The sequence below is a fragment of the Nesoenas mayeri genome (genome assembly GCF_963082525.1).
Source record: "Nesoenas mayeri genome assembly, chromosome: 3".
In the NCBI taxonomy this organism is placed as follows: domain Eukaryota; kingdom Metazoa; phylum Chordata; class Aves; order Columbiformes; family Columbidae; genus Nesoenas; species Nesoenas mayeri.
In genome coordinates, this window is record NC_137544.1 from 25,597,641 (window position 1) to 25,619,669 (window position 22,029).

The 22,029-nt window shown below is 38.1% G+C and overlaps 1 protein-coding gene across 1 annotated transcript in view; it reads left to right on the forward strand.

Moving 5' to 3' along the window:
• Positions 1-6,536: 6,536 nt before the first annotated feature.
• TINAG (tubulointerstitial nephritis antigen) overlaps positions 6,537-22,029 on the forward strand; it is a gene marked incomplete at both ends in the record, with an annotated part of 45,941 nt that continues 30,448 nt past the window's right edge. The window contains 5 exons of the mRNA XM_080342738.1: positions 6,537-6,906; positions 11,450-11,513; positions 12,437-12,526; positions 13,992-14,106; positions 20,532-20,655. Of these exons, the coding sequence (XP_080198864.1) occupies positions 6,537-6,906; positions 11,450-11,513; positions 12,437-12,526; positions 13,992-14,106; positions 20,532-20,655 (763 nt within the window). The remainder of the gene's footprint in view (positions 6,907-11,449; positions 11,514-12,436; positions 12,527-13,991; positions 14,107-20,531; positions 20,656-22,029) is intronic.

The window sequence follows — 22,029 nt, forward strand, 5'->3', positions numbered from 1 at the left end:
CATTTCAGTGAGTTTAAGAGAGAGTTCCTAGGAACAGAAACCCATACATGAAGGTAAATATAATAAAAATTATTTTTAAACTAAAATATATGTATATATGTAAATTCATACATATACACATTTATAACTATAAATATAAATACTGTACAAGATGTAATAGGGTTACCCACCAATGACCTAATAGAATTTATTGTTTTCAATCAGGCACTGAAGCAGGCAAAATTTGTATTTAGGACCAGGATGATCTGTGTGATTCTAAAAGCCTGCCCATTATTTCAAAACACTTGCTTTGCTATGAAGTTGTTCCAAACTCAACTTTTCCTCTTAAATTTCATTTTTGTAAAGCCCAAATCCCGTCTAGCATGTCTAGCCAAAAGAATTATTCACATGATATGTTTTAGCTTTAAATTAGCCCAGGTGATAGACTGAAGCCCATAGGTGGATGGAACCCAAGAGAAAAGCTACTGGGATTATAGGAAGAGCAAAAAGAGGGATCTTTTCATTGATCTCTGGGTCTGTTTCTTCCTCTGTGCATACTTTAAAAATCAGTTTCCCTATCAGTTCAAACAGCTTCCATCTATGAATGAAAAATGAGAGTACATTGGTAATTGCAGTCTAGGAACTCTATCCTGAGAAACCAATGGAAAAAAGTATTAAGAGGAAAAAAAATCTTTTAAAGAGAGATTATATAGTGCTAAACTCAACACAAAAGAATTACTTGCTTTTTCAGTATCACTATAAAATTAATGGATGCTGTTTATGCAATCATGTAATATGTTAGGCCAAATTCTGATGCCTTTAACCTGCTTTTATTCATTATTTTTCTGGTAAAATACACCTTTCCATCAGGATCACAATGACTGCCTATGCTTTGTGAGGGCTGATGGTCCCCTTTTTCCCACATCCTCCAGGCTAACACAAAGTCTGATACACAGTGTGTTCCCCATTCTATGCATGCTGCTGTTGTTTCTGTTGTTGCTATGTGCTACAAAGCAAGCTGGCAAAAAAAAAAAACTTATTAAAGTTGGCCCAGGTGTTCAGAAAGGAGATTTGCCCGGCACAAGGGCTGTACCTGGGCACTGGCATAGAACAGGCCACGGGAAGGAACATCAGAATTCATTACCTGAGGATACTGGGTTGCTGCATCAGGCTAAGGTCAGCCCTTGGTCCAAGGGTTCAGCTGTCTGGGATCCAAAGCCTGGCTTGGTGTGGCACAATGCTATGTTCTTGATTCAGTTTTAATAAGAAAACAGCTTAAATATTGAGAAGTTCACAAGCTAAAGCTATGCAAAATGAGAACAGTGAAAGCACAGACAGAAAGATTTTATTAAAAGGGTAACAATAGCAGCTCAAAGAAAGAAAATGAAAAAAAATCTGTACCCAAAGGTATAAAAAAAACCCTTAAAAGCAGAGAATCAGAAAGTGGCAGCTCAGCAACACTGAGGAGCAGCCTGTTATGAGAACCAAGAAGCCCAGTCCTCCCCCAGCTGAGCGATGCTTTCCTGCCCCACAGAGTCACTGGCTGTCTTACCAGGGTTGGTGAGCATATCAATAGTGGATCTCTAGTGTGTGCATTAGCCAAGGCGTAATTGTTTCATATGAATAAATTGCATGTATCATTCCTGCAGCATCTCTTTGTACATTATAAAAGATGTCTGAACAAAAATGAACTGATGATTTCTGTGTAAGACTGCTCTCACTTATGCGAAGAGTAGTACCTGGCTATGCACAGGGCAATCCTAGGCTATGTCTACACCAGCCAAGTCATACACCCCAAAGCAAAAGGCACAGAGTAGCTTACAACTTAAGGGAAGAGCCTGCTGCAAGCTGACTTCTCTAGAAGTGGTCTGGTGACACTCATATTGTGATAACACCAAACTTAATATGTATCCAAAGTGCTTCTGAGCTTGCTTTGTGGTAAGACTAATGGTAGGCACGTGGACAACCCGTTCAGGCTTCTAGTATTGGTTTGGGAGGCTACTTCTGCCTCTTTCATTGTCAGTTTACACATGGTCAAGAGAAGAGTTTGTACTTGGGGTGCCAGCATTGACTGGTGGGATCAGATAGTGCCACACTGTTGAGAAGACCACTGGTAGGTACACATCTGCCATGCAACACCAACACACCACTTTCTGAGAGCTCATATTGACAGTGAAATACAGTATATTCCCCTTCTCCTTCACCTCTAACTGGTTGGTGAGGTTTGAGATTGGTAATCTCACTGCAAGCATCGCTTCTCTGAACTATGCACAGCCATGCGCAGGCTGATCTGTCCATAATGAAGGTGGTAGGTGGCCCACGATATGACAGGGCTGCTGTCAAGATTTCCATGCCTGATTGTGTCTCCTGACAGGTTAGTATCCGGATATAAGCTACAATGACTGCTGTTACCTGTTCTGCAAGCCCTAGTGAAGTACTGTTTAGGAAGGCACTTGCAGCTGTGTGGCTGCATGCACGTGTGCTGGGTCATGCACAGGTCCTCCCAGTCTTCATGTGTACTTTCTTGTCTGAGTCCAAGGTGGGCTGACCTCAAGGCGATGCTGGAATATGGCTGACAATAAGAAGAATGAGATGGCGTCTGCTGCCTTGAGGTTGACCAAGCAATGCAGCTGAGGTGGGATGCATGCATGATGTGTTACTGTGGTGGGAAGAGTGAAGAAGTTATGAGGCAGTAGCAACCTCTTAGTACCATGTAACACCCAAAAAGTCATCTTTTACTTGACTCTGAGTACTTGACCACTTGTGTGTGCAAATCTGTGTGTGTGAGGAATAGGGGTTTTTTTGGAATGGGCAACTGGGGTCAGTTCCTCTGCCTCTGACTGTGACCCTAAATCTGTTGTTTTAAATATCTGAGGAACTGAGTGCATTGGTCTCAGAGGTTGTGTCACATTGTGACAGTTCTCTATTAGTTATCTTCCAAAATTTGTCACCTAAGCCACCACTATTCTGAGTTACATGTAACCTGGATTAACATCAGAAGAATTAAGACAGCCAGCCCTGAAATGTTTGAATTAAAAGTGGCACTGCTTGATACCATGCCAACAACCCACAGTGAGCTTCCAGGCTGTTGCCAAACAGGGCGAAAGCAACCCCATTCCTGCGCCTGCTCCAAACATATGGAGACCAAAGTGACAGTGAGAAAATCACTTTAACACATAGCTTTACTCTGCATAAACACATCTAGGAGCTAGTCACTCACAGTCTGGGAAGGTGAATGCTGTCCTGTATTTAGTGCATGGAAGAGAGAAGACATTGTGGGATCATGCTTTTGATGAAGTGAATTTGCTTTATAAACTTTAACTGCTTTGCAGACATTAATAATAGAACAGTAAGTATAAACAATTGCAGCCATTGCAAACCAGTGATGTATTTTGTGCAAGAAGTCATCAGTTAGGTTTCCATTTAAATTCAAAGCAAGGGATGGCTTGTATCATTGCAGAGTTTAGCCTGAAGATAAGCAATTACAGAGCCTCTTTGATGCACTGAGTTACATCTACTGGCAAATGACTGAATTGAGGTCTGGTGTCCTGGTTTCTTCATAAACTGACCAAGAATCACTTTGTTTTCCTGGCACAAGGTAGCTGTACTATAATTTTTACTCTGAGTCTGCGCACAAAGCTTCACCCTAGCCCACTTGCAGCAGCCAGGGGAAGGAAAGGTGCCACAGTCTTCTGATGCGGTGAGCTCTGCCATCCGTCCTGGGAGCGACCTTCAGCACCCTGAGCCTCACCACCCAGTGCTATTGCCTGTACTCTGAAGGTGATTAGAAATGACATTTTATGGTTTCTAACAAGCTCATTCAGACAAATCAGGGAGACCTTTGAAAGAAAGGCTTTGGAACAATCCTGCTCCAGCTTTAAAGAAATTATTGGACATTTTTCACTGTTTTTTTATCTGTTACTCCAAGTGTTCAGTGATCTTAATACCTGAATTCCTGCCAAATGTGTGGAGTTTTTTGAATCTCCAGAGTAGACACCAGGTAGAGCTGAAACAGTTACAAGTCAGATATATTTGTACTTAATTGTGAAGAACAGAACTAAGACTTGGACCCTAACTGAAAATCTTAGCAGAGCAATTGTGCTTGGAATAGGTTAATCTTCAATAGAGGAAAAGGATCACATCTAACTGTTAATAAGTAGTTAAAGGTAAGTCAACACATGCTTTTGTACAGTGAACACAAAGCTATTTTTGCTTACAAAGGAAACTACTAAAATAAAAATATTTCCTGAACCACAACAGAATAGATTTGTGGTTTTTTTTTTAAGGTTTGAACATATGCCAACAAATGGGAATTGGATTTTATCAAGTATCAGTGGTTTCTTATATCACAAAACAAAGCTGTTTATAAGCACTAGTTACATATTCACATCCCTTTAAAAGAAATCTTATTCCTGTGTAGACAAGCTCATGTCATTTCTAAGCAAATCTCTTGCCTCTAGGTTATCATCAGCAAGATTTTAAAGTTGAAAATTAAAAACAAAAAAAACAAACCCCCAAAACCCATCAACAACCAAAAAACCACAAACCAACAAACAAACAAAAGCAACAACCGAAAAAAAACCAAAAGCCAACGAAATAAATGAAACCAGAGTTCTGTAATTTAAGACACAGATTTGCCTGTTCACTTAAACTGATTGGCTGATAATATTTATCACATAAGGTAGCTTTTTTTTTTTCCTTTTAAACTTTAAAAAATTATTTCCAATAATAAAGAAGATCTGCATTTTGCTAATGTCAGTGCAAATCAGGAGTCATTCTCTTGGAACTGATGGAGCCATATAGACATAAGGAAAAGTACTGGATCATCATTTCCAATGAGCACTTGACTTGAGTTTCCATGAACACGTCTTTTCTCATTTTCCATGTGTTATATTTGGTGCATTATAGCAGTCAGTGTCAGAATTAACATTGTCCAGATTTTTGTCTCATTAGAAAAACTTAATTAAAAAAGCTCAGAGCAAATCTGAAGGCTAAGATTTATGTCCTGTTATGTCTTGCATAGTGATTGCATGTTGCTGACCTTGGCCTTTCTATTAACTTCCACACAGAAGCCTGCTTGCAACAGGGCAAAATAAAAATCCTGTGGTCTGATGCATTTTTCCCTCATCCACAACTCTTTAGCTGTGGTGGGGACAGTGTGTGAGGCAGGTCTGATAAAAGCACCACTGTCAAGAAATTGTATTAAAAACTTGAGCACTTGGATTACAAGCCCGTATATATAAATACACACATGTATTCTTTCTTAGTGTCTCTGCCATTCATGGCAATGCATCCAAACCAGCTGTGCTGCCAGCTGTGCTTTCAAAAGTAGATGCCTTTTCATGCTACCACATCCTGCAGTGCTGAACAGCCCAGCTGAAGTCACAAAGGGAAAGATTCCCTTCATTCCCTAGGAAACCATCTGCCAATAATTTCTCCAGGTTCCACTCATTTACTACAAAATGGAGATAGAGAGATGACCGGTTTTTAGCTCTGCTTGTTCAGCTTTGGAGACTTAAATTATCTTGTAACAGTTCAGATTTCAAACTATGCCTTTTTTTTAAATTATTTTTTATTTACCGTCATGTGCTACCTCTGCTAGGAATTTCAAAGTTCTTTACTGCTTTTTTTTTTTTTTTTTTCTGAATCTTTTAAGTTTTGGCAACAATACTACACATTTTTCTTTAGGTCTGCTGTTGAAAAAAAATGGAGATCATAGATTATAGATAAAGGCCAATAGACTTGTCTTTTTGATATCTGCTCTGGGTTTTTTTTGTGGTTTTATTAATACAGCCATTTCCTTTTTAAAATAGGAATGTGCACTCATCAGTGGGTATGTATTATGCTATTTACAGAGACTGCAAGTTCATTTTGACTAAAGAAATAAAGACCTTAAAACAAAATCTTCGAGCAGTAGTTTACATTGAGTATTACCTGACTTTTTTTTTTTTTTTTTTAAATATGCCCGCAATAAAACTGTGCAAATTAAGCATATAAAGCTCAGCTAGGTCACTGGAAGCAAGACTGAAATGGGGGATGCAGGATAAGTTTACTGTAGTGATACAGCCTTGCACATCGGGAGAGAAAATGTAGATGAAACGCAATCCGAGTGTTATATAGTATGGAGAACATTAGTTACAGGTAAATGAAGCCCAAAAGAAAGAGACCTTCCTTTGAGATCGTGTGCTCACTCCTCATGTTGTTTGGTTTACTTAAAGGTATAGAACTAAAATATTGGACCATGTATATTCTGTATATTCTGCAACGTTTCCTATAAACTTTCTCACTTGCAAAATAATGCACCTAAAGTTTCATAATGATGAATACAGAGTTGTGGATCTTTCCAGTATCTCTGTATCTTAGGCAAATAAATCAGTTTACAACATGTCTGACTAATAATTAACACATACAGAGTCTTCCTAGAAAACCATAGTCCACAGCTTTCTGTTCAGATTTCTTTCTGAATACTAACTGAAGATATTACATCTGCATTACATGCATATTTACCAATAAAGTGAGGCATAGAAAGACTTAAAAAGGCTGAAAGAGGCAGAATAATGTGTCTCAAAAGTCAGATATTTCTCTTGTGTTGCATTGCAAGTGAAGTTTGGATGGTAAAGCAGCTTGACTCCAGAAGAAATTTCTCCCAAGGACTTTACTCTGTTGAAGATGGCGGTTCTGTAAAGTCGAACAGGCTAAAAAGGAGCTTGTATCAGGGAAGGTCCTGCAGGCTGCGAGGCTGCTGCACAGGAAGGGATGATGACTGCAGCTTTAACATCGTCTCCAGATCAGCTATTTGTTACTGTGACCAGTTCTGTGCCTCAGGTTCTCCTGGTCCTATGGATTGTTGTCCTGACTACTGGGAAGTTTGTGACAACACCAATGAGCCCATCAGATCAAGCGAGCCTTGGCCACCTGCACCATCAGGTAGGTATAGAGAAAATGCTCAGCTGGCCTTAGTGCATCATGATAAAAATATACTTAGAAGTAAAATTACTGATTAAGCTTTAGAGTGTATACATCCTAAAAATATGACTAAAGGTGTAGTGGAAAAAGATACTGAGCTTGCAACTGGAGTGAAAATTGCACTTGCTTTTATTTTTTTGCCTTTAGGGACATATTTTTAGAATTGGCTAGACCATATTTCTGTTGGACTGAACCCCTGTTTTACCTGAAACTCACCAGAGATAACCTCATTGGGTCAAAATTGATGTAATCTCATCAATTTAAATGGAGTTTTGCAAGTCAACATGAGATGAACAGCAAGACCTTTTTTTTTCTTTTTAATGCATCAGTACAAAAACATAATCAAGAAAACTGAGGGTTCTCCTGAATGATACTTCTCTGAGGTATTCTGCAATGGTTTTGATCCAGCACAGCTTTCCTATGGGACGCTATTGTTCCTGCAACAGCTCAAGTGCAGGAGTGGGTGAACGGATGTTGTTAGAACAAGGATCTCTGGCGTATTTTTGTTTCTCACTGGTTCATAATGGAAGTTCCTTCAGGAATACTCTAAATTCAGTCTAATTTGTTTTAGAAACAGAGATTTAAAAAAAAATAAATTATCTACAACCCTTTAGTCCTCCCTTGGTTACTGCACGGGCCAAATCTCTGCTGGTGAGAAAACTTTACAGTTGTGGGTTTTAAGACTATGTAACTTCTTACTATTGGTAGACCAAATCTGTCTGAAAATGTGGAGACTGTACTAAAGTTTCAAAAGCCTAAAATGAACAGGAATAGCATTAGAACATTTAAAATTAACTGTTCCTTCGCAATAAACCTGCTGATTACATTCCAGCACTCAGACCACAAGCTCTTCAAGAAGTTGAGCTCTTAAGCCAGGCATGCAGCCAAAATCTGATAAGTAGGAGTGACAGAAATGCTGTAAACCCAATTTGATTTTCCAAAGTGTTTCTAATCATCTAGAAGAATGTTCTATGATCTATGTAAATAAAGACATTTGTTTCATATTTATTTGTTGCAGTTGTGCATAGTATTTCCAACAGACTGGGGGGCTGTTGTTGTAAGTGCTATATAAACATTTAACAGCATTTTGGCTTCAGAGCTGACAGCCTGCCAGTCTAGTTCGGCAAAATCTTTCATGGAAATGAATCATTACAAAACCTACAGCAGTTTGCCATGTGGGCACTGCTGCAGGTCTGCCTCTAAAGAGTAAAAGTGTAACAGAGGGTTTAGATAAGTGAATAGGTCAGTGGTAATATTTTTTACTGCCTTCTGTAATTCAAATTTTGCAGTCGTAGTCACTCTTTTGTAACTCCTGGACTGTACATACCTGCCAGATGTAGCAATTATATTTACTCTATTCAAACACCTTTAACTATCCTATAGGTTATCTTATATATTTTTCTTTTTTTTTTTTTTTCTTTTTATATCTCATCTCAAAATAATCTCCTGTTTTTCTGATCCTTAAAGTGATTCCCTAATAGAAAGTCTACAGGTTTTAAAAATCTGTTTATTGAATATTTTTATATAAATAATTTAAAGGGTAAAAGGAGAATAATAAAGCAGCCAAAATATAACAGGAAATAGACAAACAAGCTATCAAACCCTCAAAACCCCAACAAACACAACAAAAAATCACAAACAAAACCAAAACCAACAAAACACAAACCCAAAATGCTCAAAAGGAACATTTACAACTGAAATGTTTGAGGAACACAAATTGGAAGGAAAAAATGGAGAAAAAAAAAAAAGGACTGAATGTTTGAAGAGTAAGCAAACTAGGAAGCAATTTTAGAAATTATATACTAGCTGACTTTTAGTAACTGAGACTACACTTCTGACTTTGGCTAAAGGGTAAGCACTAGAAGACCATATACGTTAAAGTACTTTTCACCTGGAAGATTCTGGTCCTCAGGTTACCTGTGGGTTTGCTCTCAGCACTTCCTGAGTCATACTTCTTTAAATAAACCAATAACTGGAAGTGCTTTACATGGACTGGAATGAAAAGCAATAAAACTGCTCAGCATTTTATTTCTGAATCTCTGTCTCTTCACTGACTTTGTGCACAGCAGCAGCAAGCTACACTGTGAGTTCTTCCATGGGTGTGCACCACACTGAGGGCCGGTCTTGATTTAACTATGTGGAACTACTTTGACTTTGCCTTTATGAACCCAGCATTCAGTATGTTTCAATAGCCTTCCTGCGTAGTTTCGGAAGAAACTGTGCACGTAAAGTATCAAACAGAAGTTCTGGATTTTTCAATTTTTATTAATTTTTGTTATGAGACGAACTGATAGAGTTTTATTTATTGACTGTACTTCTCATTTAATTTATTGTTTTGCTTCAACTGCTCTGATGGTACAAAAAGCCCTGTCAGAGTCAACACACTGGATATCACCCTGGTGGTGGTATAAAAGTGACATTCAGAGAGTTTCCTAATGGTTTTTATACTACACAGTCATGATCTGGCCTACAAGTGAGTAAAACTAGAGACATTTCACTGACAAAAGTACTTACATCAATATTGTAGGCAAAGGAATTACAGGCTATAAGAATATAGGAATGCCGGACTGGGAATGAAGTCCTGATTTATCAAATCTGCTTCCTTCTAATCATGATTTTTGCATCATATAATCTAATTCTTAAAGTCATCAGGCTGCATCTTCAAATTAATTCACTTCCCACTTAATAGATTAATATTCTATCCCAATAGCTTCACAGCCAGTCAGTCTAGCTGTGTTCTTATGCAAAAAGTGTCTTTTTTCTTAGACATCTGTGCTTTCTGCCACTGATCCCTTGAGCACATTTATAGGCAGCGGTCTTGGACTTCTAAGTCTTGATTTTGCTAGACTACAGAAACTGTGTATTTTTAATCTTGAATTCCCTAAGCATGAATTATTAAAAATCTTCTCCTGTACTTGTCTGGGTTTGCATTTTTTCTTGGGCATGGGCGGTGAGGCCTGACAGCAGAGCTCCAGTGATACTCTGTCCTGTCACTCAGATGTTGCATCGGTTTCCTCAATCTATTTGAAATATCTTGCTTGATGCCTCCTTTCAGCTACTGTCTGATGCTGAATTCATGGCAGGCTGTGACAAACAATAGAATCGTAGAACAGTTTGAGTTGGAAGGGACTTTAAAAGGTTATCTGGGCCAACTCCTCTGCAATGAGCAGGGACATCTTCAACTAGATCAGGTTGCTCAGAGCACCATCCAGCCTGGACTCGAATGTTTCCAGGGATGGAGAACCTACCACCCCTCTGGGCAACCTGTGCCAGTGTTTCAACACCCTCATTGTAAAAAATTTCTTTTTTATGTCTAGCCTGAATCCCTTCTCTTTTGGTTTAAAACCACTACCTTGTACTATCACAACAGGACCTGCTAAAAAGTCTGTTTCCATCTTTCTTATAGGCCCCTCTTAGGTACTGAAAGACCACAATAAGGTCTCCCTGGAGCCTTCTCTTCTCCAGGTTGAACCACTCCAAATCTCTCAGTGTGCCCTCATAGCAGAGGTGTCCCAGCCCTCTGAACATTTTGGTGATCTCCTCTAGACTTTCTCCAACAGATCCATGGCTTTCCTGTACTGAGGGTTCCAGAGCTGGATGCAGAACTACAGGTGGGGTCTCACCAGAGCAGAGCAGAGGGGAAGAATCACTTCCTCTGACCTGCTAGACATGCTTCTTTTGGGGCTGCAAGTGCACATTGTTGGCTCATGTCCAACCTTTCATTCACCAGTGCCCCCAAGTCCTTCTCCACAGGGCTGCTCTCAGTCCCTTCATCCTCCAGCCTGTATTGATACTTGGGATTGTCCTGACTCAGGTGCAGGATCTTGCACTTGGCCTGTTGGACCTTGTGATGTTCACGCGGGCCCTCTTCTCGAGCTTGTCCAGATCCTTCAAGTGCACTGAAGAGTCAGTCAGTGTATATGGAAGGTCTTAGAACACACACAATGTCATTTTCTAGTGAAGTGGTATCAAAGAAAAAATTTAGGAGGCTTATATTTGTTTGGAAAAGTCATCACTCAGTTGAGGTTTTATACTGGGCTTTGGAGAGTATGTGAAACTATTAAACTATTTAACAAGAAAAATAACATGTTACAAAAGTTTGGGAATAGTTCTTAGTTTTTTTAATTCTAGAACTAGGAAAACATATTTCTATTTTAATTGCTCACTAGAAAATTCTTATTAGAAACATGTTCTTTTTAAGTTTATTGCTGGAAAATAAATATATTTGAAGAATTATTTTTATTTACATGTAAGATAATAAATTTTCAGTGAGTATTTTCAATATGTTATTCTTTTGTTTACTATAAATGATCATGTACCTGGCAAAAAATTAAAATATGTCAAACTGCCTTCATTACTTGGAAGAGACTTTAAATAATTGTTGCTGACTTTCAACTATTTATGCATACTGCATACAAACAATTACTTCCGTAATAGAGAGAGTTTTGAGTTAATTCACTTCAAATATTATTTTTTTTCATATATCTTTATGTTATGTTGGCAGGTTGTTATAAAGATGGCCAGTATTACGGAGAAGGAACAATAATTAAAGACAACTGCAATTCCTGGTAATGTTTCAGAGAACAGTAAATTAAATTTGATTTAGCATATGTCATGAAACAGGAATTAAGGTAGTGAGCATCCTTAAATTCTTATTAAACATGTAATCAAATCAAAATAGCTGGAAGACTAGTGCTGCATCAAGGTATTGTAGAAATAGACTACAGCTGACTTAAAAGAATGGCAAGAGGTCCACAAGCTTTCTAATTGAGACATGAAAATAAGAATACTAAAGTCTCTTCCTCATGGCCTAATTCTGTTCCTGCTGAGTCAATCTGCTCACTCTGACCTGAGTAGAAATGGTTTCAGCTTCGACCTGGGCATTGACCTGGTCAGTAAAGTTTAGGGGATTATTTTAAAATGTCTTCCTCTGTTTCTTTTGCATGAGTGATGAGCACTTACATTATTTCAGAAGGGAAGAATATACATATATATTTATATATGTATGTAGATTGATGTAGGAAAGTGATGAGCATCCCTTTCTTTGCCTTGGGATAGGAGGAGTGGGCAGGGGACCTCTGCAGCCAGCCTGGCAGTCGGCTGCCTGAGCCACCTCCCACTCTGCATTTCCAAACCCAGCCCTGCAACTCCAGCCCCAGGCCAGCTTGGTGGACTCCAGCAGCACCCAAACAGAGCTGGGGCCTCCACTGACCTGACTTTGGCCCATTGTCCTTGGAGCAAGGTTTCCTCAAAGCCTCTGATTTACAAGACAGACATTACCTTTTTTTTTTTTTTTCTTAATCTATTTCCCCTCATTTGGTCTCAGGAAGAAAGATAGAAGCAAAATTTTTCAAATATGACCTTTACCACAAGCTGTAAATCTTGTAAATGTTGTTTATGCTTTTTTCCCTCCATCTTCCTTCTGCTGTCAAAATACATATTTTTCCTTTGGCAATTTGTTTTCTGCTCAGTGTTATTCTTGCTGTTTCAGTAAATGCTTCCAAAGTCTCTGGAAGTGTTCAAAAGAAGTATGCCTAGTTCGTCAAGACTTAATTCAGCGCATAAATTCTGGAGATTATGGGTGAGAACACTTTTAAGTTTTTGTTGTAAACCACTGTATTGCATGTATGCGCAAATTATAAGTTATGCAGCTCTCCGTGTCCCTTCCTTTCCCAACTACATCAACATCTGAGAAGCTTTCCTTAATCTCTGGCACATTATTGAGTTTTAAATGGAAAGATACCAAAAGTCTTATGCTGGTAAGAGTTGACATTGTAAATATCTATTTAAAACATTCTCCAAATTTAGTACAATTTTTTTTTTTTCTCACAAAATGCTATTTAGGTCATCTTCCCCTATCCTTCGCTTTATTTACTACTTGGGATATATATTTAAAGTCATTTTTCTCCCAAGAGCATCATTCCCTATAACAGGGTTCTAGGTAGCCTTGGATGGGCCAAATGAGGACCAAGAGGGGGCCTGCCGGCTGTTTACAGACAGAGGTACAGGGTTGTCTCCCTGGGAGATGAGGTGCTAAATTCACCAATGAATCCTACCCAGGTTTCAAGCTGTGACTCAGTGCTGAAACATTTTGTACTTCATGGGAGACATTCAAACCAACTGAGTTAGGATAGACAAATAAGTCAGGTACCTGGAGCCCTTCACCTGTCTCATGTCAGTGGTAAGCAGTAAGGTTTGCCATGGGTTAGTTAAACCCACCTGAGATATGACTTTTGCAGATGTTTGCGCTCTTCAATGACTGCAGGCAGACCAAGAGCAATCGAGTTTCTTATTATTCAGGCAGCATGAATCCCACCTCCTTGTTTCTCATACACAAACAAGGAAGAAATGGGGAAAGAGAACGTTTTCCCCTGTGGCTCAGAGTTTCAGTGTGTTCCAAGTGTGTATAGCTGCAAGGTATTTTTTTCTGTTGCACATACAGTGTACGGAGTTAATACTACAGTCTGGGTCTAGTCTACCTGAGAGTGGGAGAGACTAATTAACGAGCCACGGGGAGCCCTTTCTCTCACCCTGGCTCTTGGTGTAAAACTCAGGCAGAAGGTGTCAGCTGAGCTTTCTGCTGGGTTCAACAGTGTCTCACGGCTGGTGCACCACAGCTTCAAGACAATGTAATCCACTACACAAAGCTGTTAGTTCTCTGTGGGCATCTGGTCTGAAGCGTATTGTGAACATAACTTTCAGACCACAGGAACTGTTATAAGTGAACATCTTGTTTTCCAGTGCTTCTCTGAAGCATTACATGTGTGTCTCCTGCAGTCCTACACAACACTGACCTCAAATCACCACTTTTCTTATACTGCTGTGTTGCTCTGTCTTATGCTCATTCGCAGTGGAAGAGTCCATAATAAATATTTTCTTATGCATATTAAATGCAAGGTTTTGAATTGCAATTTGAAAGATTTATTTCTGGATGTTGTTATTAGTGGTGCTTTTATAAAGGAGCAAGGTATTAATGTGAGCAATATCTCTAACCTGGGTTTTGGTGTTTGTTTGCTTTTTGGGTTTTTTTCCTGTCTGTAAGGAAGATGGAAAGCTGACAACTACAGCCAGTTCTGGGGAATGACATTGGAAGAAGGTTTCAAAAAGCGCCTGGGCACATTCCCTCCATCTCATTCCTTGCTGAATATGAGAGAATCTCCTGTAAGTGTCATGTATAACTTAATTTTTTTCATAACTTTATCACATGGAAAAATAAATATGAACAAGACTATGATTTAACACTAAATGCTTCTGTGTTGTGTAAGAAGCTCCCAGAATAGTTCTTCAAGTCATAGAGAGTGTGGTCCTATTTGACAGAAATCAAACAAGGAGGAGCAAAAGCAAATGCTAACTATTGGGAAGCTGTGCACCAATATTAACAATTCAGTACTGCATTGTAGATCACTGGTGTTTGAAATCTTTGCTTCTTTAGGATGTTTCCCTATGATCTTCTTCACTTGCTAATCATTGCACACATAGCTGTAACCATTAAAGAAAATAAAAACCAAACCAACCAAAACTTGGCATAGTTCATTAAGGCTGACGGCTGCCACTAAACAGCAACCCTTGAAAGAAAGTCTGAAAGCCTGTAAGATCAAACAACGTAAAGACATATTAGGGAGGCTGGGATTTTGGCTAAATGGAAATAAAAATAATGGGAAGCATGGGAAAATGAGGCGATTCATAACTATCAGCTTTCTAAACCTCTTAGACTTGACCATTTTCATGGTAGCTAAATTATTAATAAATTTCCTATCATATATTCATGCTCAAATTAGTTCTGTAGCAAAGTGAATATACTTTAAGTTATGTAGGTAGGTTAAGCAATTAAAGAAGAAACACATAGTAATTGAATCCAGAGTAGATTTTCCAATGCTATGGATCAGTTAGCTTCTTTCTTAGAAGACCTACAATTGTGGAAATCATAGACTGGAAAACCTAACTAACTCACCATAATGAAATTAGAAAACTTGTAGGAATAAGTAGATAGATCCAAGGTTTGCAAATGACATTAAATATAACAGGTTTTTATCTTTGCCTTTATATAGCTCAGGCAAATGATGCCATTTGATTATCTATTTAAAGTTTTTTGTTGTTTAAGTGTGTGCTGGGAGGGTTTCCACATCATGAAAGGACTTGTGGGGAGTGTAGTGCAGAGCTACCACTTGAGAGGGAACTTGGGCGAGAGAGGAAGGATGATGTGTCTCTTCAACAATTTTAACAACCCTAACCCTTTTGCCTGAGGCAGACTGTTCTTTTGTCCCACAGAAGTTTATCTACCTACAGTGGCTCAGATTGTCTGCCTTGCTCAAAATTACACTATGGAGTATTGTCAGAGTAAGAAACTGAAAGAAATTAAGCTTTGAAGTCATGCCTTGGGTGATTTGCTAGACTTAGACTACTGTGCAGCCAAAGGGTTAATCTCAGTTGAAGATGGAAAGTCAAAGTAAGAAAACGACATAGAAGATTTTATTAATATCTAGTGGACATCTGCCACAGGTTGCCAGTGAACTGCACTGAGGGTCAAGAGAGTTGGGAGTGAGCTGCTGTTGCTGTTGTTGGCTTTATCCTTGAGAAAATACAGTGTGATGATCATATAGTATAAGTAAAAAATGGATACTATGTACCCAGCTCACAGACTGACATCTATGTTACTAGATATCTAGATAGGTGAGACAGATTCAATCTAGGAAAATGAGAAAAGGACGGATATAAGAAATTCTTTATGACATTTCCTTTCTTGTAGCCAGTTTGGCGTAGTTGCTCACTCAGTGATCTTGCATTATGTCCAGCCTATTGAATTGGTGTTATTAAGTTTCCTGCAGCTGCTTTGCTGCACTTCTTATGGCCTTTGTTCCACTGACAGGTTACTCAGTCATCCTTTCTCTATCCACTGTCTTTTTACAAAATCTGTGAGCTACAACCCAAATAATTTTGGCAGTGACATGCACCCCAGGAGCTTCAATGCATTCTTCTCCAGAAATCCAGCTTTGCACATTCATGCATTTATCCCTTAGGAAGTCTTAGAGCTTGCTGGAAGAACAGGCTTTGCACGGGAGTCTAAATAGTCTTTCTCTCTACTTACAAAAGCTAAAAATATAAAATAATATCTGTATGACTTTCTCAGCTTCTGGAGAATTCTTCAAGCTCACAGAAAATTGCTGCGAATTGTACATAAGCCTGTCTCCTACCTATGGCTTCTCTTCAGAAATATATAGAACTTTCTTGCTCCTAAGTCAGTGGTTTCAGTCTTGGCTAGTCTTGATGTAAAATGTTTTTCTATGAAGTTTCCTGTGAAGCTCCAAATCTCCCTGATTCTACCACCTTCTATAGTTTTCTAGAAGAACATCATCTCTTTACAATCCTTGTTCTGCCTCAGGGAACTTCTCTTCTGCCACATTTTAACACTTCACAAAAACATTTTTAAAAAAGTTTTTTTTTTCACTCATAGCCAGCTCCATATTTATAATCACTGCACAATCCAGCAATTTCATAGCACAAATTGGGATCACCAAGGGTACATGGACAGATTCTTCCAATTGGCAAACCAACAGTAGCCATGGAATTAACTTCCAGGCACTTTTTAGACAAGTGTCTTACCAGATTTTAAGAGACACTTGTCTGTTCTTCAGCTTACATGAATAATGTTCTGTCACCGATATCCTGTGAAGCATACTAACACATTTACAAAGTCCAAAGTGATGAAAAACAAGGGAAAATTCACAACAGTGTTTCCATCAAGCTTCATCTGTAACTAGGTGGCAGCTCAGAAGAGAGTAAAAAGATATGACTGATGAAATTCAGAAATAATGACTTTCTAATATTTTTCAGAGACATTCTCCAAACCTTAATGGCTTGAACTTTAAGTGACTTTGTTGAGTAATAATTCACCTTCAGGCCAAAGTACCGGTTACATACTCTGGATAAATTGGCACTAATTAAATATTCATTCATTCTCTGGGATTATTGCTGTCCTTCCCATTTTGCAGGTGAGAAAACTGCAAGTCATTAACCCAAAGTAATAAATTTAGTTGATAAAAATGCTACAACTAGTGTTCAGGAATGTTTTGCTCTATGAATCTTTGGCTCTATCTTGTGCTGACCTGATTAAAAACTGGTAGCTTTGCTAGTCTGTAAAAAAAACCCCAAACATGCACCTTTTTTTTTTAAATAAACACTTTAAATAAAAAGTGTTTCTTCAGTATGCTACTTGATCTACTGTTTAGGGAACAGATGACAGTTTCTGGTACCTAAGGGCCTGCCGTTCTGATTATTTTCTACTGTACTTTTGGGATGCTTGAGAAAACCATTTTTGTGTAGAAGGAAGTCTTTACTCAATTGCATCAAAAAAAGTTTCAAGAACGTAAAGCCCTTCTGTGTTAATCACTTTACATCTACAGTGGAGTCTTAGATCTCAGTGGTGTTGGAATGTTTGGTTGTGGACTACAGTCTTATTAGTTGTTTGTTTGACTGACATATCCAACGACAAACATGGATTCATAACATTACTTCGAATACAGTGTGACAGAGCTACATTTCATCTCAGGGAAAACATAAGCTTCTTCAAGTTGTTCATAGAGCTTTTAAAAGCTCTGCTACTATTAAAAGTCTATACCTGCTCAGTAAGGTGTTGTTTATGTCTGAGAAAGGTAGTTTGGTATATTAGAATACCTAAAAGACAATGATATGGAACAAGAACGTAATCCGAACTGAGGACCCTTTACTCCAGAGGAGTATGGCAAGACTGAACGCAGACTGACAACTAAAACTACCTGAGAAGACATTTTGAAATGTTTACCCACTGCAGGAAACAGTGTCATCGTTCTTTGAAGTCCTCTATAGCACAAAAATAACCACCATGCCTTTAAAACACATTATGATAGATGTTTGGTGGTCTGGAAAGAGGTGCATCACAACGGTTGGGTCTGCATCTGCTGGCAACAAGGTGCTCAGGTGTCGTCTGACAAGAAAATAGGATACATAGTTATGTGGTACCATTTTGGATTAAGTATCAAAGAACTTGTAAAGACAATGTGAAGGTATACGAAGTACACCAGCTCTTGCCTTATAGTTCACATGTCTAATATGTGTAATGGTTCCTCTGGCATACGTCTTTTCCTAGTAAAAAAGTTCAGCAGCCGTGTATCTCTCCTTGCAAACTGAAGGGTATGCATGCCCATTTTGACTGTACAAAGCAAGTGATATCCAGAACTTTTCTCCTACATAAAAAGAATATTGCTTTCCCTCAGGAAAACTACTTGCAAGTTCATTAATCTTCGTCCTTTTTTCTCTGATGGGCTAACTTTACTCAAGTCATAGCTGAAGTTTGAGTGTTCTTTTATAACCTCTTAGCCTCCTGCTTTGGCCAGACTACTAACTTCACTGCAGAGAATACATAGAAAGGTTTAAAAATAGTTTGTCAGTCATTTTTTCTGATTTCATTGTGTTGTCTGATGGTGATCTGATGGAGAAAGAATTTCCTAGACTTACTATTTGTCACAGAACAGCAATGTTTCTCAATATCAGGGTAGCAATTTCCTGATCAAAAATCTAATGTTTCTGGCTACAGGTCAATCTTGCATTTTTAAATGACAAGACTGAGGGTTAATGAGGGATTTGCTCTGGGATTTACAATATGAAGATATTAAATATATTGGCAGTAGTTTAGGAATATTTAAAGTAACACATTGGCTCAGACCAAAGCTCTATTTAAAATCTTGTTCTTCTCAACTGCCTCATTTCATATAATTGTAGAGAATCATAGAATATCAGGTTGAAAGGGACCTTAAGGATCATCTGGCCCAACCTTTTCTCATTTGTAACATTGTAAGGGGACATTGCCCACATAAGAATGCCCAATAATATTTGCCAAATTTTGGTTATTTACTCATTGATCAATTTAGAGTGTAAGAGAAACACTATTTGTATAGGCCAGCATGATTCATCTTCAAAGCAAATCTTGTGCATTCTCATTGAAAATGAACATAATGATAATTTGGCAACATGTTCTTTACCTTAGCTGTTGCTTTCTGTGCATCATTTGAGGTTACAAGTCCTGTATATCTTGTGTAGCTTTTTAAAAGTAGATTTTTGAAAGTAATTAAAATATTGAGATTAATATTTTATCAAGTTTTAAAAGATCACTAGCATGTTTTGGATGGAGGTAAAATTTTCAAGAGCACTTAAGCGATTTAACAACTTGCAGTATATTTTAAAAATGGCTAATGGTGTTTAGAACTCACATCTTGCATCTAAACTAGTGAACCTAGAAGTGCTTGATAGTAACTCACTCTGGGCATATGCACAGAATGTATCAATATGTCTGTTGGGTGTGAATCCCAGTCTAATATCAGACAAAGACCTGAGGTACAAGCTTTTTTTTCCCCTTACCCACTCTTAGCAACCCTGGGTTTTCTGTGGGAATGAAATCCAGGCATACAAGCTGGATGGGGGCACTGCTGTTTCCCGGCATATGCACCAAAGTGATGTGGATACTGACCAAGTGGTAAGCTTTGATTCCCCAAAGAGTCCAGAAATAGTCTGAAAGAACTGGGTTCAAATGTCTAAATCCTCTTAGGAAAAGTTATGTAGTCTCATAAGTCACATAAACAATTTAGAAAAATGGTGCAGCAAGGACACCCAGAATTAGGAAACTAAGTTGAAATAGAATAAAGGATTTTGAACAGGATAGAAGGCATTGACCTTCAGGGCATGAGCCTGCTTATAAGAAAGAAGCATCACGGACTATTTTGCTTAGGAGCAGATTATCATATTTTGTATATTGTATTTTCCTCTGGAACACATGTTATCAACAATGGTTTGAGACAACCTGATAAGACTGTATGGACTAATATTGTAATTCTGTATGGCCATTCCTGTTGCCCTGTGTAGCATAAGCAATCATTCCATAAAGTTCAACAGTGAAAAAAAAATTGGGTCAATGGTTTTGCTATGTTGAACACAGAGCAGACTATTTGCAATTGTACCAGATGGTTCTTGCATATGGGGATATTTGTGCAAAGCTTGGGGGACATAAATTAAGGCTGAGAGATGAATATGCCAAAAAAGGCTGTCCCAGTGGCTTTACTGATCAGACCATGAATTCTCATCAACTCAACATCAGATTGCAAAGCAGAAGAAAAATCACTGATTTTCATTCTGGAATAAGTGCTGGAAATTGAAAAAGCTCTGTAAAAGACATATCAATGATATATTGTACTGATGCCTACCCTGGGGTAACTAAAATTTCCTATCTGGTAGTTAACAGGTAGTCAACTATTCATGTGTTTCATGGGGAAATGTTGAGACAACAATCAGAGAGAAACTGGACAAGTTACTCAGGCTGGCAGCTGTGGAGCTCAGCTTTCCTGCTCGGCTGGTGGAGTGCGAGAAACCCCTGGCTCTCAAAAGGTCTACAGAATCCAGTCGCAGGTTAACAGCAATAGAGATGTTGGCGGAACCGCAGCTACCGATGTTTATGGTTTTCTCAATTTTAAAAATTAAGAATTTTTAAAACAAAATTAGGGTAAAATTTAAGGAAATATTAGAAAATTGAACATATATAGATCTCCTACATTTTGTTTTAGGGAAGCTCACTTCCAGAAGAAAAATTTCCTGTGTTTTTTGCAGCCACTTATGCGTGGCCTGAGTGGATTCATGATCCTTTGGATCAACGAAACTGTGGAGCATCCTGGGCGTTTTCAACCGCAAGTAATTTTTTTTTTTTCATCTTTAAATTGTCATTATATGTTAGGTGTCTGATGAAAATTTGTAGTGACTAGTAATGAAGGAATTTCAGCTTGCTCTTCACTTTTTATCAGCAAATTGAAACATTTGAAATTACTGTAACTTTCCCTCCAAGTTGTTCCAAAAACTTCAAAAGTCAATCTGAGCTGTAGAGCTTTGTTTCCTTTTCTTGTGTAACACAGAGAGGTTTTTGATGACAGGAAGTAGAAAATGAATTGCCTAATGCACTTTATCGTAACTGGTAGAGTAACTTTTAAAAAGTCTGCATCCCTTAGTTGCACAAGTACATGCTTGACTTGAAACTTAAAACAGGAAGGCTTTATGTTTTATCTATATATTTATATATTTGCATAATACATTTGCCATTGTCCAGCCCTTGTTCTTGAAGTAAATTAAGTATAACTTTTTAAATAATTTTATGAGAAGAAAACCCTGAAACTCCTCAGATATTTGTGGAAGAAACTATTTTCAAATTCTGTAAGCAAAGAAATTTCAGTAATGCAATTCAAACTCATGCTACAACCTCTGCTTTTATGAAAAATGGACACAAATGTTCATGTCACTTTCTCCAAAGAAGCTACACTGATTTCTCTTACACTGCAATAAATCTCAATACATATTGGGATATATACAGAGAAAAAAACTATGCAATCAACCTTTATGACTTGTTCCAGCCAGTGAGTCCTCACAGGTTCAGGTTTCTGCAACTACCACTTTAAATCACAGCAGTAAGAGGAGGAATTAGGTCAGGTAGTCCCAGCTCCCTGCCTGACTGAACACACTCTCTTACCAATATATCTTGTCCAGTGTAATTTTAAAAGAGAAAACAAGACAGCTTCTAACAGCTCTCTTGACAGACTACTGCAGAGATGAACAAAGGTCACTGACATAATTTCCAGATATTCAGTCTAAATTTTCCCTTTGATAAGTGAATCTTCTGATTTTCATTCAGGTAATTATTTTCAATGCTAAATACTATGAGATATCTTCCCATGCTTTTTAGGTGCATTAACAGTTTCAGTCTGAATTTTCAGTCCTTCTTTGTAAGATTAATTGTTGCTCAATGAATAGGCAAGCACTGCTGTATCACTTTTTCTTATAATGAGTAATTCCTATAAGTATTCCAAAACTCTTGAGCGAAAAACTTTTACACTTATGAAAATAAATTATCATGTGACACCTCACAAAAGCACAAAATGCGGCCATTGTCAACTGTCAGTAGCAGATTGACTGTTCTAAAGTCTTGTCCAAAGTTTACTGAAATCAGTGTTGATTTTGATGGGGCTTTAGATTTTGACAGTTTGTGGGGTTTTGTTGTTGTTGTTGTTGTTGTTGTTT